The sequence below is a fragment of the Cottoperca gobio genome, chromosome 4, assembly GCF_900634415.1.
Source record: "Cottoperca gobio chromosome 4, fCotGob3.1, whole genome shotgun sequence".
Classification (NCBI taxonomy): Eukaryota; Metazoa; Chordata; class Actinopteri; order Perciformes; family Bovichtidae; genus Cottoperca; species Cottoperca gobio.
The window spans coordinates 28,928,542-28,949,045 of NC_041358.1; the positions used below are offsets into that span (position 1 = coordinate 28,928,542).

The 20,504-nt window shown below is 49.8% G+C and overlaps 1 protein-coding gene across 1 annotated transcript; it reads left to right on the top strand.

The window, feature by feature from the left end:
- On the top strand, nucleotides 1–16,065 carry chd1l (chromodomain helicase DNA binding protein 1-like). Its single transcript, XM_029429786.1, has 15 exons — nucleotides 1–163; nucleotides 744–856; nucleotides 1,858–1,964; nucleotides 8,201–8,312; nucleotides 8,391–8,422; nucleotides 8,700–8,781; nucleotides 8,854–9,016; nucleotides 9,402–9,557; nucleotides 10,044–10,136; nucleotides 10,221–10,317; nucleotides 13,176–13,249; nucleotides 13,346–13,456; nucleotides 14,151–14,265; nucleotides 15,149–15,302; nucleotides 15,850–16,065. Exons 1-15 carry the CDS (start codon nucleotides 70–72, stop codon nucleotides 16,063–16,065), a joined length of 1,719 nt encoding a protein of 572 aa, XP_029285646.1. The 5' UTR covers nucleotides 1–69.
- Nucleotides 16,066–20,504: the final 4,439 nt, after the last annotated feature.

Sequence of the window (20,504 nt, forward strand, 5' to 3'; positions counted from 1 at the left end):
GTGCAGTTGGACTTGTCTGTTCATGTCTGTGCTGAATAAAGTTGTGTTTGTGTGTTAACGTCTGTAAACATGACAGACCTTTTGTTAAGAATAAGAAACAGCGTAGCAGAGAAGAAGAAGACGTCTGTGTCTCAGAGAGACTTAGAGACGTGCGGACTCAGAGGTACGAAGGTTTCTTTACTAAAGTATGTAAAGTTATTCATCTTCAGTAAGATAACGTTAGCTAGTTTAGCGGGTGCTTTAGACCCTGTTTAAGCCTAACAGTCGTCTAATTATTGCGTTCAGATACCCAGAATAACATACTCTTTAGTGTTCCAGGAAAACATTTACGCTGCATCCTGTTTTACTCCCAGTACATACTGCAGCTAAGAAGTACGACTGGTGCATGCAGTATGCATACGTGCAACTTGAACTTTAACCCACTTCAGTGCCTTGCTCCGGGGCACACTGGTGGCAGCCCTGGTGTTGAACCCACAACCTTCCGGTGTCCTCTTTGTAACCCTGACCACTCGCCCCCCTTCTTGCAGGATTGTGGGTCAGAATAAAACTGCAAGGTTTGACCGATGCAGTGGGACATCCTGCATCCTACATTTCCCTTGGGGTCGATAAAGTATCTCTCTACCTTTGACCACTATGTATTGGGACATACTAAATGTGCTACTTTGTCAGGGCAGCTGCAGTACGTACTGAAAGTAAAACTAAATGATTCAGAATGCAGCCGTCATCTTGTTGTCTCCTCTCAGGGATCCAGCTGAGGCGCTACCAGCTGGACGGGGTGCAGTGGTTAACCCAGTGCCTGAAGAACCAGCAGGGATGCATCTTAGGAGACGAGATGGGTTTGGGGAAAACCTGTCAGGTATGAGATCCATCAGAGGGAGAAGAAGTACTCAGATCTTTTACTTTTGTGAAAGTAGTAATACTACAGTGTAGAAATACTCCATACAAGTACCTGTATTCAAAAAGTATTAGCATGAATATATACATAAAGTACCAAAAGTTAAAGCGGCTTCACATTATGCAGAATAACATTTATTATTATTATTATTCTTATTATTATTATTCTTATTATTCTTATTATTATCATTATTATTATTATTATTATTATTATTATTATTATTATTATTATTATTATTGTTGTTGTTATTTAAGCATCACTAATGTTGCAGCTCGTGGGGCTAATTTCAACTACTTTATAAACTGCCAAGTAGCTTAATCTGTAATAATAATAATAATAATAATAATAATAATAATAATACATCCTCATTTATTTGTTAATTTGTATAAATAATCTAAATCAGTATTTTAAATGAAATGCAGTGAAAAGTACAATACTGGCTCCAATAAGATGTAGAAATATAAAGTGGAAATATTCAAGTAAAGTACAAGTACCTCAAAATTGCACGTAAATCTTTGAGTGAATGTACTCAGTCCTCTTTATAATGAATAACTAAATAAATAAATGTTATTATAGTTCATCGGATACAGGTTTTTAAAATGTATTTCATTGCGACACCTCTACTTGTCTTTCTTGGATGTGCAGAACAGCCAAACAACAATATAAAAAGTAAACATGGACATATTAACAAAAAATCTGTTTTTCAATAAAAGAATCTTTATAAAAAAACGTTTTTGAGATGAAATGAGTCAATCGGTAGAAACATATTCTCATAAATCCAAATCCTCAGTTCCAGCTTTACAGGAATGAGGACTTGTTGCAGTGCAGGTTGAACTTCACCTTTGACTTTAAGAAATCGTCGTAATGTTGTAATGTTGTAATGTTCTACTTTCATAATGTTAACAGTTGAGTTAAAAGGTGTCTGCATGTGTTGTTGTAATAATCTCAGTTTGTCCCTTCAGACGATCTCTCTGCTGGTGTTCATGTCGGGATCTCTCGGAGACAAAGGTCCGTTCCTGGTGCTGAGCCCGCTCTCCGTCCTGGAGAACTGGAGGAAGGAGCTGGAGCGGTACAATCACATTTATATACGAGCCAAATATATCGAAACTTCAATACAGTTACAGCGTCACGTTATCAGGATGCAGAAAACTGTATCAAATCAAATCAATTGTATTTAGACCCTCTGTCCTTACATCCTCTGTCCTTACACCCTCTGTCCTTACATCCTCTGTCCTTACATCCTCTGTCCTTACACCCTCTGTCCTTACATCCTCTGTCCTTACATCCTCTGTCCTCAGACCCTCTGTCCTCAGACCCTCTGTCCTCAGACCCTCTGTCCTCTGACCCTCTGTCCTCAGACCCTCTGTCCTCAGACCCTCTGTCCTCTGACCCTCTGTCCTCAGACCCTCTGTCCTCTGACCCTCCGTACTTACACCCTCTGTCCTCTGACCCTCTGTCCTCTGACCCTCTGTCCTCAGACCCTCTGTCCTCTGACCCTCTGTACTTACACCCTCTGTCCTCAGACCCTCTGTCCTCTGACCCTCTGTCCTCAGACCCTCTGTCCTCTGACCCTCTGTACTTACACCCTCTGTCCTCAGACCCTCTGTCCTCAGACCCTCTGTCCTCAGACCCTCTGTCCTTAGACCCTCTGTCCTTAGACCCTCTGTCCTCAGACCCTCTGTCCTCAGACCCTCTGTCCTTAGACCCTCTGTCCTTACACCCTCTGTCCTCAGACCCTCTGTCCTCAGACCCTCTGTCCTCTGACCCTCTGTCCTCAGACCCTCTGTCCTCAGACCCTCTGTCCTCTGACCCTCCGTACTTACACCCTCTGTCCTCTGACCCTCTGTCCTCTGACCCTCTGTCCTCAGACCCTCTGTCCTCAGACCCTCTGTCCTCTGACCCTCTGTACTTACACCCTCTGTCCTCAGACCCTCTGTCCTCAGACCCTCTGTCCTCAGACCCTCTGTCCTTAGACCCTCTGTCCTTAGACCCTCTGTCCTCAGACCCTCTGTCCTTACACCCTCTGTCCTTAGACCCTCTGTCCTCAGACCCTCTGTCCTCTGACCCTCTGTCCTCAGACCCTCTGTCCTCAGACCCTCTGTCCTCTGACCCTCCGTACTTACACCCTCTGTCCTCTGACCCTCTGTCCTCTGACCCTCTGTCCTCAGACCCTCTGTCCTCTGACCCTCTGTACTTACACCCTCTGTCCTCAGACCCTCTGTCCTCAGACCCTCTGTCCTTAGACCCTCTGTCCTTAGACCCTCTGTCCTTAGACCCTCTGTCCTCAGACCCTCTGTCCTTACACCCTCTGTCCTTAGACCCTCTGTCCTCAGACCCTCTGTCCTCTGACCCTCTGTCCTCAGACCCTCTGTCCTCAGACCCTCTGTCCTCTGACCCTCCGTACTACACCCTCTGTCCTCTGACCCTCTGTCCTCTGACCCTCTGTCCTCAGACCCTCTGTCCTCTGACCCTCTGTACTTACACCCTCTGTCCTCAGACCCTCTGTCCTTACACCCTCTGTCCTCAGACCCTCTGTCCTCTGACCCTCTGTACTTACACCCTCTGTCCTCAGACCCTCTGTCCTCTGACCCTCTGTCCTCAGACCCTCTGTCCTCAGACCCTCTGTCCTCTGACCCTCCGTACTTACACCCTCTGTCCTCTGACCCTCTGTCCTCTGACCCTCTGTCCTCAGACCCTCTGTCCTCTGACCCTCTGTACTTACACCCTCTGTCCTCAGACCCTCTGTCCTCAGACCCTCTGTCCTCAGACCCTCTGTCCTTAGACCCTCTGTCCTTAGACCCTCTGTCCTCAGACCCTCTGTCCTTACACCCTCTGTCCTTAGACCCTCTGTCCTCAGACCCTCTGTCCTCTGACCCTCTGTCCTCAGACCCTCTGTCCTCAGACCCTCTGTCCTCTGACCCTCCGTACTTACACCCTCTGTCCTCTGACCCTCTGTCCTCTGACCCTCTGTCCTCAGACCCTCTGTCCTCTGACCCTCTGTACTTACACCCTCTGTCCTCAGACCCTCTGTCCTCTGACCCTCTGTCCTCAGACCCTCTGTCCTCTGACCCTCTGTACTTACACCCTCTGTCCTCAGACCCTCTGTCCTCTGACCCTCTGTCCTCAGACCCTCTGTCCTCTGACCCTCTGTACTTACACCCTCTGTCCTCAGACCCTCTGTCCTCTGACCCTCTGTCCTCAGACCCTCTGTCCTCTGACCCTCTGTACTTACACCCTCTGTCCTCAGACCCTCTGTCCTCAGACCCTCTGTCCTCAGACCCTTTGTCCTTAGACCCTCTGTCCTCAGACCCTCTGTCCTCAGACCCTCTGTCCTTAGACCCTCTGTCCTTACACCCTCTGTCCTTAGACCCTCTGTCCTCAGACCCTCTGTCCTCTGACCCTCTGTCCTCAGACCCTCCGTACTTACACCCTCTGTCCTCAGACCCTCTGTCCTCTGACCCTCTGTCCTCTGACCCTCTGTACTTACACCCTCTGTCCTCAGACCCTCTGTCCTCAGACCCTCTGTCCTTAGACCCTCTGTCCTTAGACCCTCTGTCCTCAGACCCTCTGTCCTCAGACCCTCTGTCCTTAGATCCTCTGTCCTCAGACCCTCTGTCCTTAGACCCTCTGTCCTTAGACCCTCTGTCCTCAGACCCTCTGTCCTTACACCCTCTGTCCTTAGACCCTCTGTCCTCAGACCCTCTGTCCTCTGACCCTCTGTCCTCAGACCCTCTGTCCTCAGACCCTCTGTCCTCTGACCCTCTGTCCTCAGACCCTCTGTCCTCAGACCCTCTGTCCTCTGACCCTCCGTACTTACACCCTCTGTCCTCTGACCCTCTGTCCTCTGACCCTCTGTCCTCAGACCCTCTGTCCTCTGACCCTCTGTACTTACACCCTCTGTCCTCAGACCCTCTGTCCTCTGACCCTCTGTCCTCAGACCCTCTGTCCTCTGACCCTCTGTACTTACACCCTCTGTCCTCAGACCCTCTGTCCTCTGACCCTCTGTCCTCAGACCCTCTGTCCTCAGACCCTCTGTCCTCTGACCCTCCGTACTTACACCCTCTGTCCTCTGACCCTCTGTCCTCTGACCCTCTGTCCTCTAGACCCTCTGTCCTCTGACCCTCTGTACTTACACCCTCTGTCCTCAGACCCTCTGTCCTCTGACCCTCTGTCCTCAGACCCTCTGTCCTCTGACCCTCTGTACTTACACCCTCTGTCCTCAGACCCTCTGTCCTCAGACCCTCTGTCCTCAGACCCTCTGTCCTTAGACCCTCTGTCCTTAGACCCTCTGTCCTCAGACCCTCTGTCCTTAGACCCTCTGTCCTTACACCCTCTGTCCTTAGACCCTCTGTCCTCAGACCCTCTGTCCTCTGACCCTCTGTCCTCAGGACCCTCTGTCCTCAGACCCTCCGTACTTACACCCTCTGTCCTCAGACCCTCTGTCCTCTGACCCTCTGTCCTCTGACCCTCTGTACTTACACCCTCTGTCCTCAGACCCTCTGTCCTCAGACCCTCTGTCCTTAGACCCTCTGTCCTTAGACCCTCTGTCCTCAGACCCTCTGTCCTCAGACCCTCTGTCCTTAGATCCTCTGTCCTTACACCCTCTGTCCTTAGACCCTCTGTCCTCAGACCCTCTGTCCTCTGACCCTCTGTCCTCAGACCCTCTGTCCTCAGACCCTCTGTCCTCTGACCCTCCGTACTTACACCCTCTGTCCTCTGACCCTCTGTCCTCTGACCCTCTGTCCTCAGACCCTCTGTCCTCTGACCCTCTGTACTTACACCCTCTGTCCTCAGACCCTCTGTCCTCAGACCCTCTGTCCTCAGACCCTCTGTCCTTACACCCTCTGTCCTTAGACCCTCTGTCCTCAGACCCTCTGTCCTCTGACCCTCTGTCCTCAGACCCTCTGTCCTCAGACCCTCTGTCCTCTGACCCTCCGTACTTACACCCTCTGTCCTCTGACCCTCTGTCCTCTGACCCTCTGTCCTCAGACCCTCTGTCCTCTGACCCTCTGTACTTACACCCTCTGTCCTCAGACCCTCTGTCCTCTGACCCTCTGTCCTCAGACCCTCTGTCCTCTGACCCTCTGTACTTACACCCTCTGTCCTCAGGACCCTCTGTCCTCTGACCCTCTGTCCTCAGACCCTCTGTCCTCTGACCCTCTGTACTTACACCCTCTGTCCTCAGACCCTCTGTCCTCTGACCCTCTGTCCTCAGACCCTCTGTCCTCTGACCCTCTGTACTTACACCCTCTGTCCTCAGACCCTCTGTCCTCAGACCCTCTGTCCTCAGACCCTCTGTCCTTAGACCCTCTGTCCTCAGACCCTCTGTCCTCAGACCCTCTGTCCTTAGACCCTCTGTCCTTACACCCTCTGTCCTTAGACCCTCTGTCCTCAGACCCTCTGTCCTCTGACCCTCTGTCCTCAGACCCTCTGTCCTCTGACCCTCTGTCCTCAGACCCTCTGTCCTCAGACCCTCTGTCCTCTGACCCTCTGTCCTCTGACCCTCTGTACTTACACCCTCTGTCCTCAGACCCTCTGTCCTCAGACCCTCTGTCCTTAGACCCTCTGTCCTTAGACCCTCTGTCCTCAGACCCTCTGTCCTCAGACCCTCTGTCCTTAGATCCTCTGTCCTCAGACCCTCTGTCCTTAGACCCTCTGTCCTTAGACCCTCTGTCCTCAGACCCTCTGTCCTTACACCCTCTGTCCTTAGACCCTCTGTCCTCAGACCCTCTGTCCTCTGACCCTCTGTCCTCAGACCCTCTGTCCTCAGACCCTCTGTCCTCTGACCCTCCGTACTTACACCCTCTGTCCTCTGACCCTCTGTCCTCTGACCCTCTGTCCTCAGACCCTCTGTCCTCTGACCCTCTGTACTTACACCCTCTGTCCTCTGACCCTCTGTCCTCAGACCCTCTGTCCTCTGACCCTCTGTACTTACACCCTCTGTCCTCAGACCCTCTGTCCTCTGACCCTCTGTCCTCAGACCCTCTGTCCTCAGACCCTCTGTCCTCTGACCCTCCGTACTTACACCCTCTGTCCTCTGACCCTCTGTCCTCTGACCCTCTTGTCCTCAGACCCTCTGTCCTCTGACCCTCTGTACTTACACCCTCTGTCCTCAGACCCCTCTGTCCTCTGACCCTCTGTCCTCAGACCCTCTGTCCTCTGACCCTCTGTACTTACACCCTCTGTCCTCAGACCCTCTGTCCTCAGACCCTCTGTCCTTAGACCCTCTGTCCTTAGACCCTCTGTCCTCAGACCCTCTGTCCTTAGACCCTCTGTCCTTACACCCTCTGTCCTTAGACCCTCTGTCCTCAGACCCTCTGTCCTCTGACCCTCTGTCCTCAGACCCTCTGTCCTCAGACCCTCCGTACTTACACCCTCTGTCCTCAGACCCTCTGTCCTCTGACCCTCTGTCCTCTGACCCTCTGTACTTACACCCTCTGTCCTCAGACCCTCTGTCCTCAGACCCTCTGTCCTTAGACCCTCTGTCCTTAGACCCTCTGTCCTCAGACCCTCTGTCCTCAGACCCTCTGTCCTTAGATCCTCTGTCCTTACACCCTCTGTCCTTAGACCCTCTGTCCTCAGACCCTCTGTCCTCTGACCCTCTGTCCTCAGACCCTCTGTCCTCAGACCCTCTGTCCTCTGACCCTCCGTACTTACACCCTCTGTCCTCTGACCCTCTGTCCTCAGACCCTCTGTCCTCTGACCCTCTGTACTTACACCCTCTGTCCTCTGACCCTCTGTCCTCAGACCCTCTGTCCTCAGACCCTCTGTCCTCAGACCCTCTGTCCTTAGACCCTCTGTCCTCAGACCCTCTGTCCTTAGACCCTCTGTCCTTAGACCCTCTGTCCTCAGACCTTTTGTCCTCAGACCCTCTGTCCTTAGACCCTCTGTCCTTACACCCTCTGTCCTTAGACCCTCTGTCCTCAGACCCTCTGTCCTCTGACCCTCTGTCCTCAGACCCTCTGTCCTCTGACCCTCCGTACTTACACCCTCTGTCCTCTGACCCTCTGTCCTCAGACCCTCTGTCCTCAGACCCTCTGTCCTCTGACCCTCCGTACTTACACCCTCTGTCCTCTGACCCTCTGTCCTCAGACCCTCTGTCCTCAGACCCTCTGTCCTCAGACCCTCTGTCCTCAGACCCATGATGACGGCGTTTTAACTGTTTTTCTGTTTTACATATTTTCTTTATCTGCATATTTGGTTCTGAGGTGAAGTAATCCGATTACTTAAATGTTGTGATACTTGGATCAGGTTTCCGACTGTAAACTACGTTTATAAACTTGTATTTGTGTGTTTCTGCTGCAGCTTCGCTCCGTCTCTGACTGTTCTGTGTTACAAGGGAGACAAAGAGCGCCGGGCGGAGCTTCAGAGGGAAACGGGCCGACGGGACTTTCACCTTCTGCTCACGACGTACGAGGTCTGTGAACGTCTTATGGGAAGAAAACGAAGTTTCTTCTGCGTTAAAAGTGACGTGTTTTAACCCTTTTCTTCACAGTTGTGTCTCAAAGATGCTTCGTTCTTGAAACGGTGAGTGTTTTCTGATCTACAATTTATTTCTATTTTTGAAAAACTTGAGATCAAATAGACGGTGTTACCACGGGAACAAGAGGAAGCTTCTCTGATAAATGTGTTTACATGTTCTTTACACGATTAGTGGAAAGTGAAAGATCAAAGAATATATTGGAGAATAACTGTCTTTAACTGAACGGTTTCATAAAACTTAACAGGAGTTTGTTTATGAAGCGGGAAGACGACAAGATTTTGCCAGAAGAATGTTTTGTGTAATGCTCCCTCTGCTGCTCAGGTGGAAGTGGAAGGTTCTGGTCGTGGATGAAGCTCACAGACTGAAGAATCAGAACTCACTTCTGCACAAAGTCTTGACGCAGGTACTGAGCTGCACCTGTCGTCCGCTGTGTGTTTCTAATCTCTCAGCTCTGTAACCTTCGCTTCTTGTGTAGTTCTCAGTTGGTTTCAGAGTCCTGCTGACGGGGACGCCGGTCCAGAACAACCTGCTGGAGCTCTACTCCCTGCTGAGCTTCGTTCAGCCGAGCGTCTTCACAGCTGAGGAGACGGACAACTTCTCTAGCTCTTACGCCAACATACAAAGTCAACCTGCTCTCGGTAGGACGGACAAGTCTGTGTTGCTAAAATCATGAATGTAAAGATGTTCCTCCAGCTTTGACTAAAAGTTAAGAATCTTTCCGATTTCTTTTCGCAGAAAGTTGTGACAGAAATCTTTGAGAATATTCAGGTTTATTTGTCGAAAGTTTGTGAGTTTTTCTTGTAAATGTACGACTTTAATCTCATATATTACCCCCCCCCTCCCCAGGCTCTGTAATTATTGTTTTTTATCTACAGTGGCCCCACTCCGCCGTCGTACGTGTCCAAACCTGCCTCACATTTAGGGCAACGCTTTGAAAGGTGTTGGGACGTATTTGATGTTCTGTTCTGTAGATGCAGAAGAACCCTGGTAATGAATGAATTAAACCTCCTGCTGTGCCTCCAGCGGCTGAGCTGCAGAGCGTCCTGGAGCCCTTCCTGCTTCGGAGAGTAAAGTCGGAAGTGGCCGTCGATCTGCCGAAGAAGACGGAGCTGCTGGTGTATCACGGCATGTCGGCCCTGCAGAAGAAATACTACAAAGCCATTCTGATGAAGGATCTGAGTGAGACTTTAATAATCTGTGACCATGTTTATGAATCCCTTAGATTTGTACTGTGACACATGTCTGGTCCTCGTGTCACCAGAGTTCTTCCTCCTGCTCTGTGTTTACAAACTCTCCTCCACGTCTGCACAAATCACGTCACCACGAGAATCACAACATCGTGAAATTAAACATGCAACCGATTTAAAAAGAAAAGCTTCTTATTGCATAAGTGTTAAAGCTGAAATATAAAAACCAGGCTGAAGACAAGCAACAGAACACCTGGTGTATTTAAATATTTATTAACAACTGCAGTAAATAATAGAAAAATAATAAATCTGCAGAACACGGATGCATCAAGAGTGTGTGCAGAAAGGGTTCATGGGAGTTGTAGGATCGTAGTCACGTTGCAAAGAGTTTATCTTCCTCATGTGGAGGGCGGGCGGCTGCTACATGTACTGCACCTTCAGCAGAACGCTGATCTTCATCACTCATCTGTGTCTTCAGAGGCTTTTGGGAATGAACTGGGCAACAAGAACCGGCTGCTGAACATCCTGATGAACATGAGGAAGTGTGTGGACCACCCGTACCTGTTCGATGGTGAGACGTACAAGGATGCATGAATGAAAATAAAGACCGACCTCATACGATCTCTACTTATGGTTTCCTCTGTTTCTCGGTCAGGGGTGGAGCCAGAGCCTTTTGAGATGGGGGAGCATCTCGTTGAAGCCAGTGGGAAACTTTGCCTTCTGGACAGCATGCTGACGTACCTCCATAAAGGGTGAGTCTGCCCACCTGGTGCCGGGGGCTCCACCTGGTGCTGGCTCTACCTGGGTCCTCGCTCCACCTGGTGCCGGGGGCTCCACCTGGTGCCGGGGGCTCCACCTGTTGGCAGTTCAGGCCCAGTCTGACACCACATGATATCAGTGCTGATGACCTGTCGTCAGTCATTTAAAGATCTTATGAACCGGAGCACAGCAGCTCTGTGACTCTGAGAGAACAGCTGTTCCTCCGGAGGTTTGATCATCACAGCAGCTCTGTGACTCTGAGAGAACAGCTGTTCCTCCAGAGGTTTGAACATCACAGCAGCTCTGTGACTCTGAGAGAACAGCTGTTCCTCCAGAGGTTTGAACATCACAGCAGCTCTGTGACTCTGAGAGAACAGCTGTTCCTCCAGAGGTTTGAACATCACAGCAGCTCTGTGACTCTGAGAGAACAGCTGTTCCTCCAGAGGTTTGATCATCACAGCAGCTCTGTGACTCTGAGAGAACAGCTGTTCCTCCAGAGGTTTGAACATCACAGCAGCTCTGTGACTCTGAGAGAACAGCTGTTCCTCCGGAGGTTTGAACATCACAGCAGCTCTGTGACTCTGAGAGAACAGCTGTTCCTCCAGAGGTTTGAACATCACAGCAGCTCTGTGACTCTGAGAGAACAGCTGTTCCTCCAGAGGTTTGATCATCACAGCAGCTCTGTGACTCTGAGAGAACAGCTGTTCCTCCAGAGGTTTGAACATCACAGCAGCTCTGTGACTCTGAGAGAACAGCTGTTCCTCCAGAGGTTTGATCATCACAGCAGCTCTGTGACTCTGAGAGAACAGCTGTTCCTCCAGAGGTTTGATCATCACAGCAGCTCTGTGACTCTGAGAGAATAGCTGTTCCTCCAGAGGTTTGAACATCACAGCAGCTCTGTGACTCTGAGAGAACAGCTGTTCCTCCAGAGGTTTGATCATCACAGCAGCTCTGTGACTCTGAGAGAATAGCTGTTCCTCCAGAGGTTTGATCATCACAGCAGCTCTGTGACTCTGAGAGAACAGCTGTTCCTCCAGAGGTTTGAACATCACAGCAGCTCTGTGACTCTGAGAGAACAGCTGTTCCTCCAGAGGTTTGATCATCACAGCAGCTCTGTGACTCTGAGAGAACAGCTGTTCCTCCAGAGGTTTGATCATCACAGCAGCTCTGTGACTCTGAGAGAACAGCTGTTCCTCCGGAGGTTTGATCATCACAGCAGCTCTGTGACTCTGAGAGAACAGCTGTTCCTCCAGAGGTTTGAACATCACAGCAGCTCTGTGACTCTGAGAGAACAGCTGTTCCTCCAGAGGTTTGATCATCACAGCAGCTCTGTGACTCTGAGAGAACAGCTGTTCCTCCAGAGGTTTGATCATCACAGCAGCTCTGTGACTCTGAGAGAACAGCTGTTCCTCCGGAGGTTTGAACATCACAGCAGCTCTGTGACTCTGAGAGAACAAGCAGCTCAAAAGACACATGTCAAATATTTTAGATAACACTGAGCTAATATATTATAAAATATCTTTTTACATTTTGTCAACACATGTACTTTGTTTATGTTCATTATTTTATTATTATAAATAAAATAAGAACATGCCTTAAATCCGAAAGCAGGCTTCTTAAGAGAGGAAAACAAAATAAATAAATATTATTTATTTATTTTGACACAAAAACGTGAAAAACCGTCCAGGATGAAAAATAGTGAAGCTGCCCTTTAAGTCACTTATTGCTCCATAAACAGTGTGTGTGTGTCTCTCTTTCTCTGTGTGTGTGTGTGTGTGTGTGTGTGTGTGTGTGTGTGTGTGTGTGTGTGTGTTTTTCTCTGTGTGTGTGTGTGTGTGTGTGTGTGTGTGTGTGTGTCTCTGTTTCTCTGTGTGTGTGTGTGTGTGTGTGTGTGTGTCTCTCTGTTTCTCTGTGTGTGTGTGTGTGTGTGTTCTCTGTTTCTGTGTGTGTGTGTGTGTGTGTGTGTGTGTGTCTCTGTTTCTCTCTCTGTGTGTGTGTGTGTGTGTCTCTCTGTTTCTCTCTGTGTGTGTGTGTGCGCGTGTGTGTGTGTGTGTGTCTCTGTTTCTCTGTGTGTGTGTGTGTGTGTGTCTCTGTTTCTGTGTGTGTGTGTGTGTGTGTGTGTGTGTGTGTGTCTCTGTTTCTCTCTCTGTGTGTGTGTGTGTGTGTGTGTGTGTGTCTCTGTTTCTCTGTGTGTGTGTGTGTGTCTGTTTCTGTGTGTGTGTGTGTGTCTCTGTTTCTGTGTGTGTGTGTGTGTGTGTGTCTCTGTTTGTCTGTGTGTGCGTGTGTGTGTGTGTCTCTGTTTCTCTGTGTGTGTGTGTGTGTGTGTGTGTGTCTCTGTTTTCTGTGTGTGTGTGTGGTGTGTGTGTGTGTGTGTGTGTGTGTCTCTCTCTGTTTCTCTGTGTGTGTGTGTGTGTGTGTGTGTGTGTCTCTGTTTCTCTCTGTGTGTGTGTGTGTGTGTGTGTGTGTGTGTCTCTGTTTCTCTGTGTGTGTGTGTGTGTGTTGTGTGTGTTGTCTCTCTGTTTCTCTGTGTGTGTGTGTGTGTGTGTGTGTGTGTGTGTGTGTGTGTGTGTGTGTCTCTCTCTCTGTTTCTCTGTTGTGTGTGTGTGGTGTGTCTCTCTGTTTCTCTGTGTGTGTGTGTGTGTGTGTCTCTGTTTTCTCTGTGTGTGTGTGTGTGTGTCTCTGTTTCTCTGTGTGTGTGTGTGTGTGTGTCTCTGTTTCTCTCTCTGTGTGTGTGTGTGTGTCTCTGTTTCTCTGTGTGTGTGTGTGTGTGTCTCTGTTTCTCTCTCTCTGTGTGTGTGTGTGTGTGTCTCTGTTTCTCTGTGTGTGTGTGTGTGTGTGTGTGTGTGTGTAGTGGCCACAGGATCCTGCTGTTCTCTCAGATGACGCGGATGCTGGACATTCTCCAGGATTACATGGAGTTCAGAGGTGACCAGACTTGAACTCGTCTGCACTACGGTGAAGATTTAACTGTATTTATTATTCTCTGCACAAACAAGTCGTAACTGGATCCTTTGTGTTCAGATTACAGCTACGAGCGTCTGGATGGCTCCGTCCGAGGGGAGGAGAGAAACCTAGCGGTGAAGAACTTCAGCAGCAGAGACGTCTTTGTGTTTCTGCTCAGCACTAAAGCAGGTGAGTGTTAACTGAACATCATCAGTGTAATAATAATGTTCTTTATGTTCAGTAGTCCTTTATAAAGCTGCGACGACTCATTTACTGATCAACTAGTTGATCGACGTAGAAATAATGAAACATTTCTTTAAATGCTGGAGATTTTCTGCGTTTCTGTTTTCTATCAGATTAAAGTGACAGAACATTTAAAGACATCACTTTGACATTTTTCACTATTTTCTGACACCAAACCATTAATCTAGCAAATAATCTGCAGATTAATCCATAATATGAATGTAGTAGGTGCAGCTCTGGTGCTATACATCGCGAACATCTTGATTTATTTACTTTTGCAGCTGCTTCTTTGACATAAATCGCTCATGAGACACATATTTAACATTAGTGTCTGCATTGTGGTTTATGCACCAAGAAAGGGAAGAATAATCCTTAATGTTGCTGAAAGGGATTCATTGATTCATGTTCGTGGACAGTTCTGTTGCATGATGAGTGAAGGTGAGCATAATGTAGAGCCGGCTTCACAGAAGAGACACAGATAAGAGCTGCTTCATATGCACGCTGACAAAGTGAGGAGAGAAACTTCACTTCCTGTCACGGCTCGTCACTCTGTGTGTTTATTCTCAAAGCTCTAAGAGTAAGTAAACAAGTGTGTGTGAATAATAAGTGCAGAGGGTTCAGACGTGCGCTGTGTTTGCAGGCGGAGTGGGTCTGAACCTCACAGCCGCTGACACCGTCATCTTTGTGGACAGTGACTTCAACCCTCAGAACGACCTGCAGGCTGCTGCACGCTGCCATCGGATTGGTCAGAACAGGTGAAGGTTATTCCGAACATTACAGCTGGAAGCGGGGGGGGGGGTATTATTTAGAGAAGAAACTCAGAATTTACAAGATTAAAGTTGTAAAGTTACAAGAAAAAACTTTCTGAGAGAATTTCTTAAGTTTTTCCGAGATTGTAAAGTCATAAATATGAGATATAAATTGTATTTTTTTGGTTAATTTCTTTACATTTGTGACTCAAATCTAAGAGAATGACTGAGTTGTTTTGGCAAATGTATATATAATATATAATATTAAAGTGTTTTTTCCATAAATTTTAGTTTTTTTCTTGTAAATTCTGTGTTATTTCTTGAAATATAACCCCCCCCCCCCCCCCCGAGCTCTCTGTCCGTACATTTCTACCTACACTGACTGTAATACGCAGTCGCAGTATTCCTCTTCGATGATCTGTTCTAAGTGCTATTTCTTAAAGGGGCAGGTCACCATTGTAGACGTGACGGTCGGTTTACTCCTCCTGTAAAACGTCCTCTTTAGCTCTTTAAAGTTACTGAGACCCAGATGATGTCGTTTCTGAAGCATATCAACACATCTCCTCCTGTAAAGTTGTCAGACTCACGATGGACAGAAAGAAAAGTAGAGCAGCAGAGATATGGTACATGTTTATTCCTCGTCAAAACTCTGCGCCTACATTACCCACAATGCAACTCGACCGCTGACAGTTTAGCTCTAACTCCACACCTCCAGATGTTTTTCAAACTTGTAGTCTTTAGTCTACAGAAGCAAAACCTTCATTCATTATTTATGTCTGATCTTAAATGTTTTGTCTCCTGTTTCTTAAGAACAGAAGGAAACCTTCTCACCTGGAGGAATGAAGGTTTTTAGTAGTAATTCACTGATCTCTGACTGTGATCATCACAGGCCCGTGAAGGTGATCCGGCTTCTGGCGAGAGACACCGTGGAGGAAATAATGTATTCTCGTGCCGTGTCCAAGCTGCACCTCACCAACACTGTTATTGAAGAAGGACGCTTCTCTCTGCTGGACCAAGCTCAGTCCGCTGCTGCAGGACTGCAGGTTCGTCTTCTCTGCGTACAATATCACAACAACACAACAACACAAACCACCACTGCGTTTACGTGCACCAAATGTTAGAGATATGAAGTGTCGATGTGCACGAGGAGGAAGATGATGGTGGAGGATCTTTGCAGGGAAGGCAGTGTGTCAGTTCAGACATAAAAGTATTTCATTAGTGATATTTGTGTCAGCAGTAATAATAGAAACAAAGAGATGAGTAAATAGAAGTAGAAATAATAATGAAAAGTCACTAATATTCATGTTTATTGCAGCCGTGCATACTCGTATATACATACAGTGCTACATATATTTACTCTTATCCCAAAAACCTGTTGATCTCCAAACCGTTAAACATGTTTAAAACGTGTTTCTCCTTCTGCATCTCCAGTCACTTTGTGTTTAAAGAACGCTCCCCAAACCTGAATATCGTCCTCATGTCCCACATGTGCTGTGGAGTATCTGTGTCTTTAACCCTGCAGTTCTCAGGACTGCGTCTCCGGTTGTCTTAGTTTTCTCCGTCACTCGTCATCACTCGTGTTTCCTACAGCTCAGTGAGATCTTGAAGTTTGGGGTGGATAAGCTTCTGTCATCGGAGGAGAGCTCAGTGCAGGAGGTGAAACTGGAGAAGATCCTCGGCCCGTCACGTGACGGTCAGTGGGCGGACGAAGATTTACCCATAATCAGAGAAGAAGAAGAGGAGGAGGAGGAGGAGGAGGAAGAGGAGGGCTCTGAGTCTGACGTGCAGAGTATGTTTCATTTTTAAATCACTTTGTTTATGTGTCTGTACACACGACATCTATTACAGTCTGTCCGTCCTGGGAGAGGGATCCCTCCTCAGTCTCTCCCTGAGGTTTCTAACATGTTCCCCCTTTAATTATGGGTTTCTTTTAGGAAGTTTTTCCTTGTGTGATGCGAGGGTCTAAGGACAGAGGGTCTAAGGACAGAGGGTCTAAGGACAGAGGGTCTAAGGACAGAGGGTCTGAGGGCAGAGGGTGTAAGGACAGAGGGTGTAAGGACAGAGGGTCTAAGGACAGAGGGTCTAAGGACAGAGGGTCTAAGGACAGAGGGTCTGAGGGCAGAGGGGTGTAAGGACAGAGGGTGTAAGGACAGAGGGTCTAAGGACAGAGGGTCTAAGGACAGAGGGTCTGAGGACAGAGGGTCTGAGGACAGAGGGTGTAGGACAGAGGGTCTGAGGACAGAGGGTGTAAGGACAGAGGGTCTGAGGACAGAGGGTGTAAGGACAGAGGGTGTAAGGACAGAGGGTGTAAGGACAGAGGGTCTGAGGACAGAGGGTCTGAGGACAGAGGGTGTAAGGACAGAGGGTGTAATGACAGAGGGGTGTAAGGGACAGAGGGTCTGAGGACAGAGGTCTGAGGACAGAGGGGTCTAAGGACAGAGGGTCTGAGGACAGAGGGTCTGAGGACAGAGGGTGTAAGGACAGAGGGTCTGAAGGCATAGGGTGTAAGGACAGAGGGTCTGAGGACAGAGGGTGTAAGGACAGAGGGGTGTAAGGACGAGGGTGTAAGGACAGAGGGTCTGAGGACAGAGGGTCTGAGTACAGAGGTGTAAGGACAGAGGGTCTAAGGACAGAGGGTCCTGAGGACAGAGGTGTAAGGGACAGAGAGGTCTTGAGGACAGAGGGTGTAAGGACAGAGGGTGTAAGAACAGAGGGTGTAAGGACAGAGGGTCTGAGGACAGAAGGTGTAAGGACAGAGGGTCTGAGGACAGAGGGTGTAAGGACCAGAGGGGTCTGAGGACAGAGGGTGTAAGGACAGAGGGTGTAAGGACAGAGGGTCCTGGAGGACAGAGGGTCCGAGGACAGAGGGGTAGTAAGGACAGAGGGTCTAAGACAGAGGGTGTAAGGACAGAGGGTCCTGAGTGACAGAGGGTGTAAGGACAGAGGGTTTAAAGGGACAGAGGGTGTCTAGGACAGAGGGTGTAAGGACAAGAGGGTCTGAGGACAGAGGGTGTCAGGGACAGAGGGTTGTAGGACGAGGGTCTGAGGACAGAGGGTGGTAAGGACAGATGGGTCTGAGGACAGAGGGTGTAAGGACAGAGGTCTGAGGACAGAGTGTCTGAGGACAGAGGGTGTAAGGACAGAGGGTCTGAGGAAGATGGGTTGTAAGGAACAGAGGGGTAAGGACAGAGGGTCTAAGGAGCAGAGGGTCTGAGGACAGAGGGTGTAAGGACAGAGGGTCTGAGTGCCAGAGGGCTGTAAGGACAGAGGGTCTGAGGACAGAGGGTGTAAGGACAGAGGGTGTAAGGACAGAGGGTCTAAGGACAGAGGGTCTGAGGACAGAGGGTGTAAGGACAGATGGTTCTGAGGACAGAGGGTGTAAGGACAGAGGGTGTAAGGACAGAGGGTCTAAGGACAGAGGGTCTGAGGACAGAGGTGTAAGGACAGAGGGTCTGAGGACAGAGGGTGTAAGGACAGAGGGTCTGAGGACAGAGGGTCTGAGGACAGAGGGTGTAAGGACAGAGGGTGTAAGGACAGAGGGTGTAAGGACAGAGGGTCAAGGACAGAGGGTGTAAGGACAGAGGGTCTGAGGACAGAGGGTCTGAGGACAGAGGGTGTAAGGACAGAGGGTGTAGGACAGAGGGTCTGAGGACACCAGAGGGTGTAAGGACAGAGGGTGTAAGGACAGAGGGTTGTAGGACAGAGGGTCTGAGGACAGAGGGTCTGAGGACAGAGGGTCCTGTAAGGACAGAGGGTGTAAGGACAGAGGGTCTGAGGACAGAGGGTCTGAGGACAGAGGGTGTAAGGACAGAGGGTCTGAGGACAGAGGGTCTGAGGACAGAGGGTCTGAGGACAGAGGGTGTAAGGACAGAGGGTCTGAGGACAGAGGGTCTGAGGACAGAGGGTGTAAGGACAGAGGGTGTAAGGACAGAGGGTGTAATGACAGAGGGTGTAATGACAGAGGGTGTAATGACAGAGGGTGTAATGACAGAGGTTGTAAGGACAGAGGGTCTGAGGGCAGAGGGTGTAAGGACAGAGGGTCTGAGGGCAGAGGGTCTAAGGACAGAGGGTCTAAGGACAGAGGGTCTGAGGACAGAGGGTGTAAGGACAGAGGGTCTGAGGACAGAGGGTGTAAGGACAGAGGGTCTGAGGACAGAGGGTCTGAGGACAGAGGGTGTAAGGACAGAGGGTGTAAGGACAGAGGGTCTGAGGACAGAGGGTGTAAGGACAGAGGGTGTAAGGACAGAGGGTCTAAGGACAGAGGGTCTGAGGACAGAGGGTGTAAGGACAGAGGGTCTGAGGACAGAGGGTGTAAGGACAGAGGGTCTGAGGACAGAGGGTCTGAGGACAGAGGGTGTAAGGACAGAGGGTAAGGACAGAGGGTCTAAGGACAGAGGTCTGAGGACAGAGGGTGTAAGGACAGAGGGTCTGAGGACAGAGGGTGTAAGAACAGAGGGTGTAAGGACAGAGGGTCTAAGGACAGAGGGTGTAAGGACAGAGGGTCTGAGGACAGAGGGTGTAAGGACAGAGGGTGTAAGGACAGAGGGTCTAAGGACAGAGGGTCTAAGGACAGAGGGTGTAAGGACAGAGGTCTGAGGACAGGTGTAAGGACAGAGGGTGTAAGGACAGAGGGTCTAAGGACAGAGGGTCTGAGGACAGAGGGTGTAAGGACAGAGGGTGTAAGGACAGAGGGTCTAAGGACAGAGGGTCTGAGGACAGAGGGTGTAAGGACAGAGGGTCTGAGGACAGAGGGTGTAAGGACAGAGGGTGTAAGGACAGAGGGTCTAAGGACAGAGGGTGTAAGGACAGAGGGTCTGAGGACAGAGGGTCTGAGGACAGAGGGTGTAAGGACAGAGGGTGTAAGGACAGAGGGTCTAAGGACAGAGGGTCTAAGGACAGAGGGTCTAAGGACAGAGGGTCTAAGGACAGAGGGTGTAAGGACAGAGGGTGTAAGGACAGAGGGTCTAAGGACAGAGGGTCTAAAGACAGATGGTCTAAGGACAGAGGGTCTAAGGACAGAGGGTCTAAGGACAGAGGTCTAAGGACAGAGGTGTAAGGACAGAGGGTCTGAGGACAGAGGGTCTGAGGACAGAGGGTGTAAGGACAGAGGGTCTAAGGACAGAGGTCTAAAGACAGAGGGTCTAAGGACAGAGGGTGTAAGGACAGAGGGTCTAAGGACAGAGGGTCTAAAGACAGAGGGTCTGAGGACAGAGGTGTAAGGACAGAGGGTGTAAGGACAGAGGGTCTAAGGACAGAGGTCTGAGGACAGAGGGTGTAAGGACAGAGGTCTAAGGACAGAGGGTGTAAGGACAGAGGGTCTAAGGACAGAGGGTCTGAGGACAGAGGGTGTAAGGACAGAGGGTCTGAGGACGAGGGTGTAAGGACAGAGGTCTAAGGACAGAGGGTCTAAGGACAGAGGGTCTGAGGACAGAGGGTGTAAGGACAGAGGGTCTGAGGACAGAGGTGTAAGGACAGAGGGTCTGAGGACAGAGGGTCTGAGGACAGAGGGTGTAAGGACAGAGGGTCTGAGGACAGGGGTGTAAGGACAGAGGGTGTAAGGACAGAGGGTCTAAGGACAGAGGGTCTGAGGACAGAGGGTGTAAGGACAGAGGTCTGAGGACAGAGGGTGTAAGGACAGAGGGTCTGAGGACAGAGGGTCTGAGGACAAGGTGTAAGGACAGAGGGTGTAAGGACAGAGGGTCTAAGGACAGAGGGTCTGAGGACAGAGGGTGTAAGGACAGAGGGTCTGAGGACAGAGGGTGTAAGGACAGAGGGTGTAAGGACAGAGGGTCTAAGGACAGAGGGTCTGAGGACAGAGGGTGTAAGGACAGAGGGTCTGAGGACAGAGGGTGTAAGGACAGAGGGTCTGAGGACAGAGGGGTCTGAGGACAGAGGGTGTAAGGACAGAGGGTGTAAGGACAGAGGGTGTAAGGACAGAGGGTCTGAGGACAGAGGGTCTGAGGACAGAGGGTGTAAGGACAGAGGGTGTAAGGACAGAGGGTCTGAGGACAGAGGGTGTAAGGACAGAGGGTGTAAGGACAGAGGGTCTGAGGACAGAGGGTCTGAGGACAGAGGTCTGAGGACAGAGGGGGTAGGACAGAGGTCTGAGGACAGAGGGTCTGAGGACAGAGGTGTAAGGACAGAGGGTGTAAGGTACAGAGGGTCTAAGGACAGACGGTGTAAGGACAGAGGGTCTAAGGACAGAGGGTCTGAGGACAGAGGTTGTAATGACAGAGGGTCTGAGG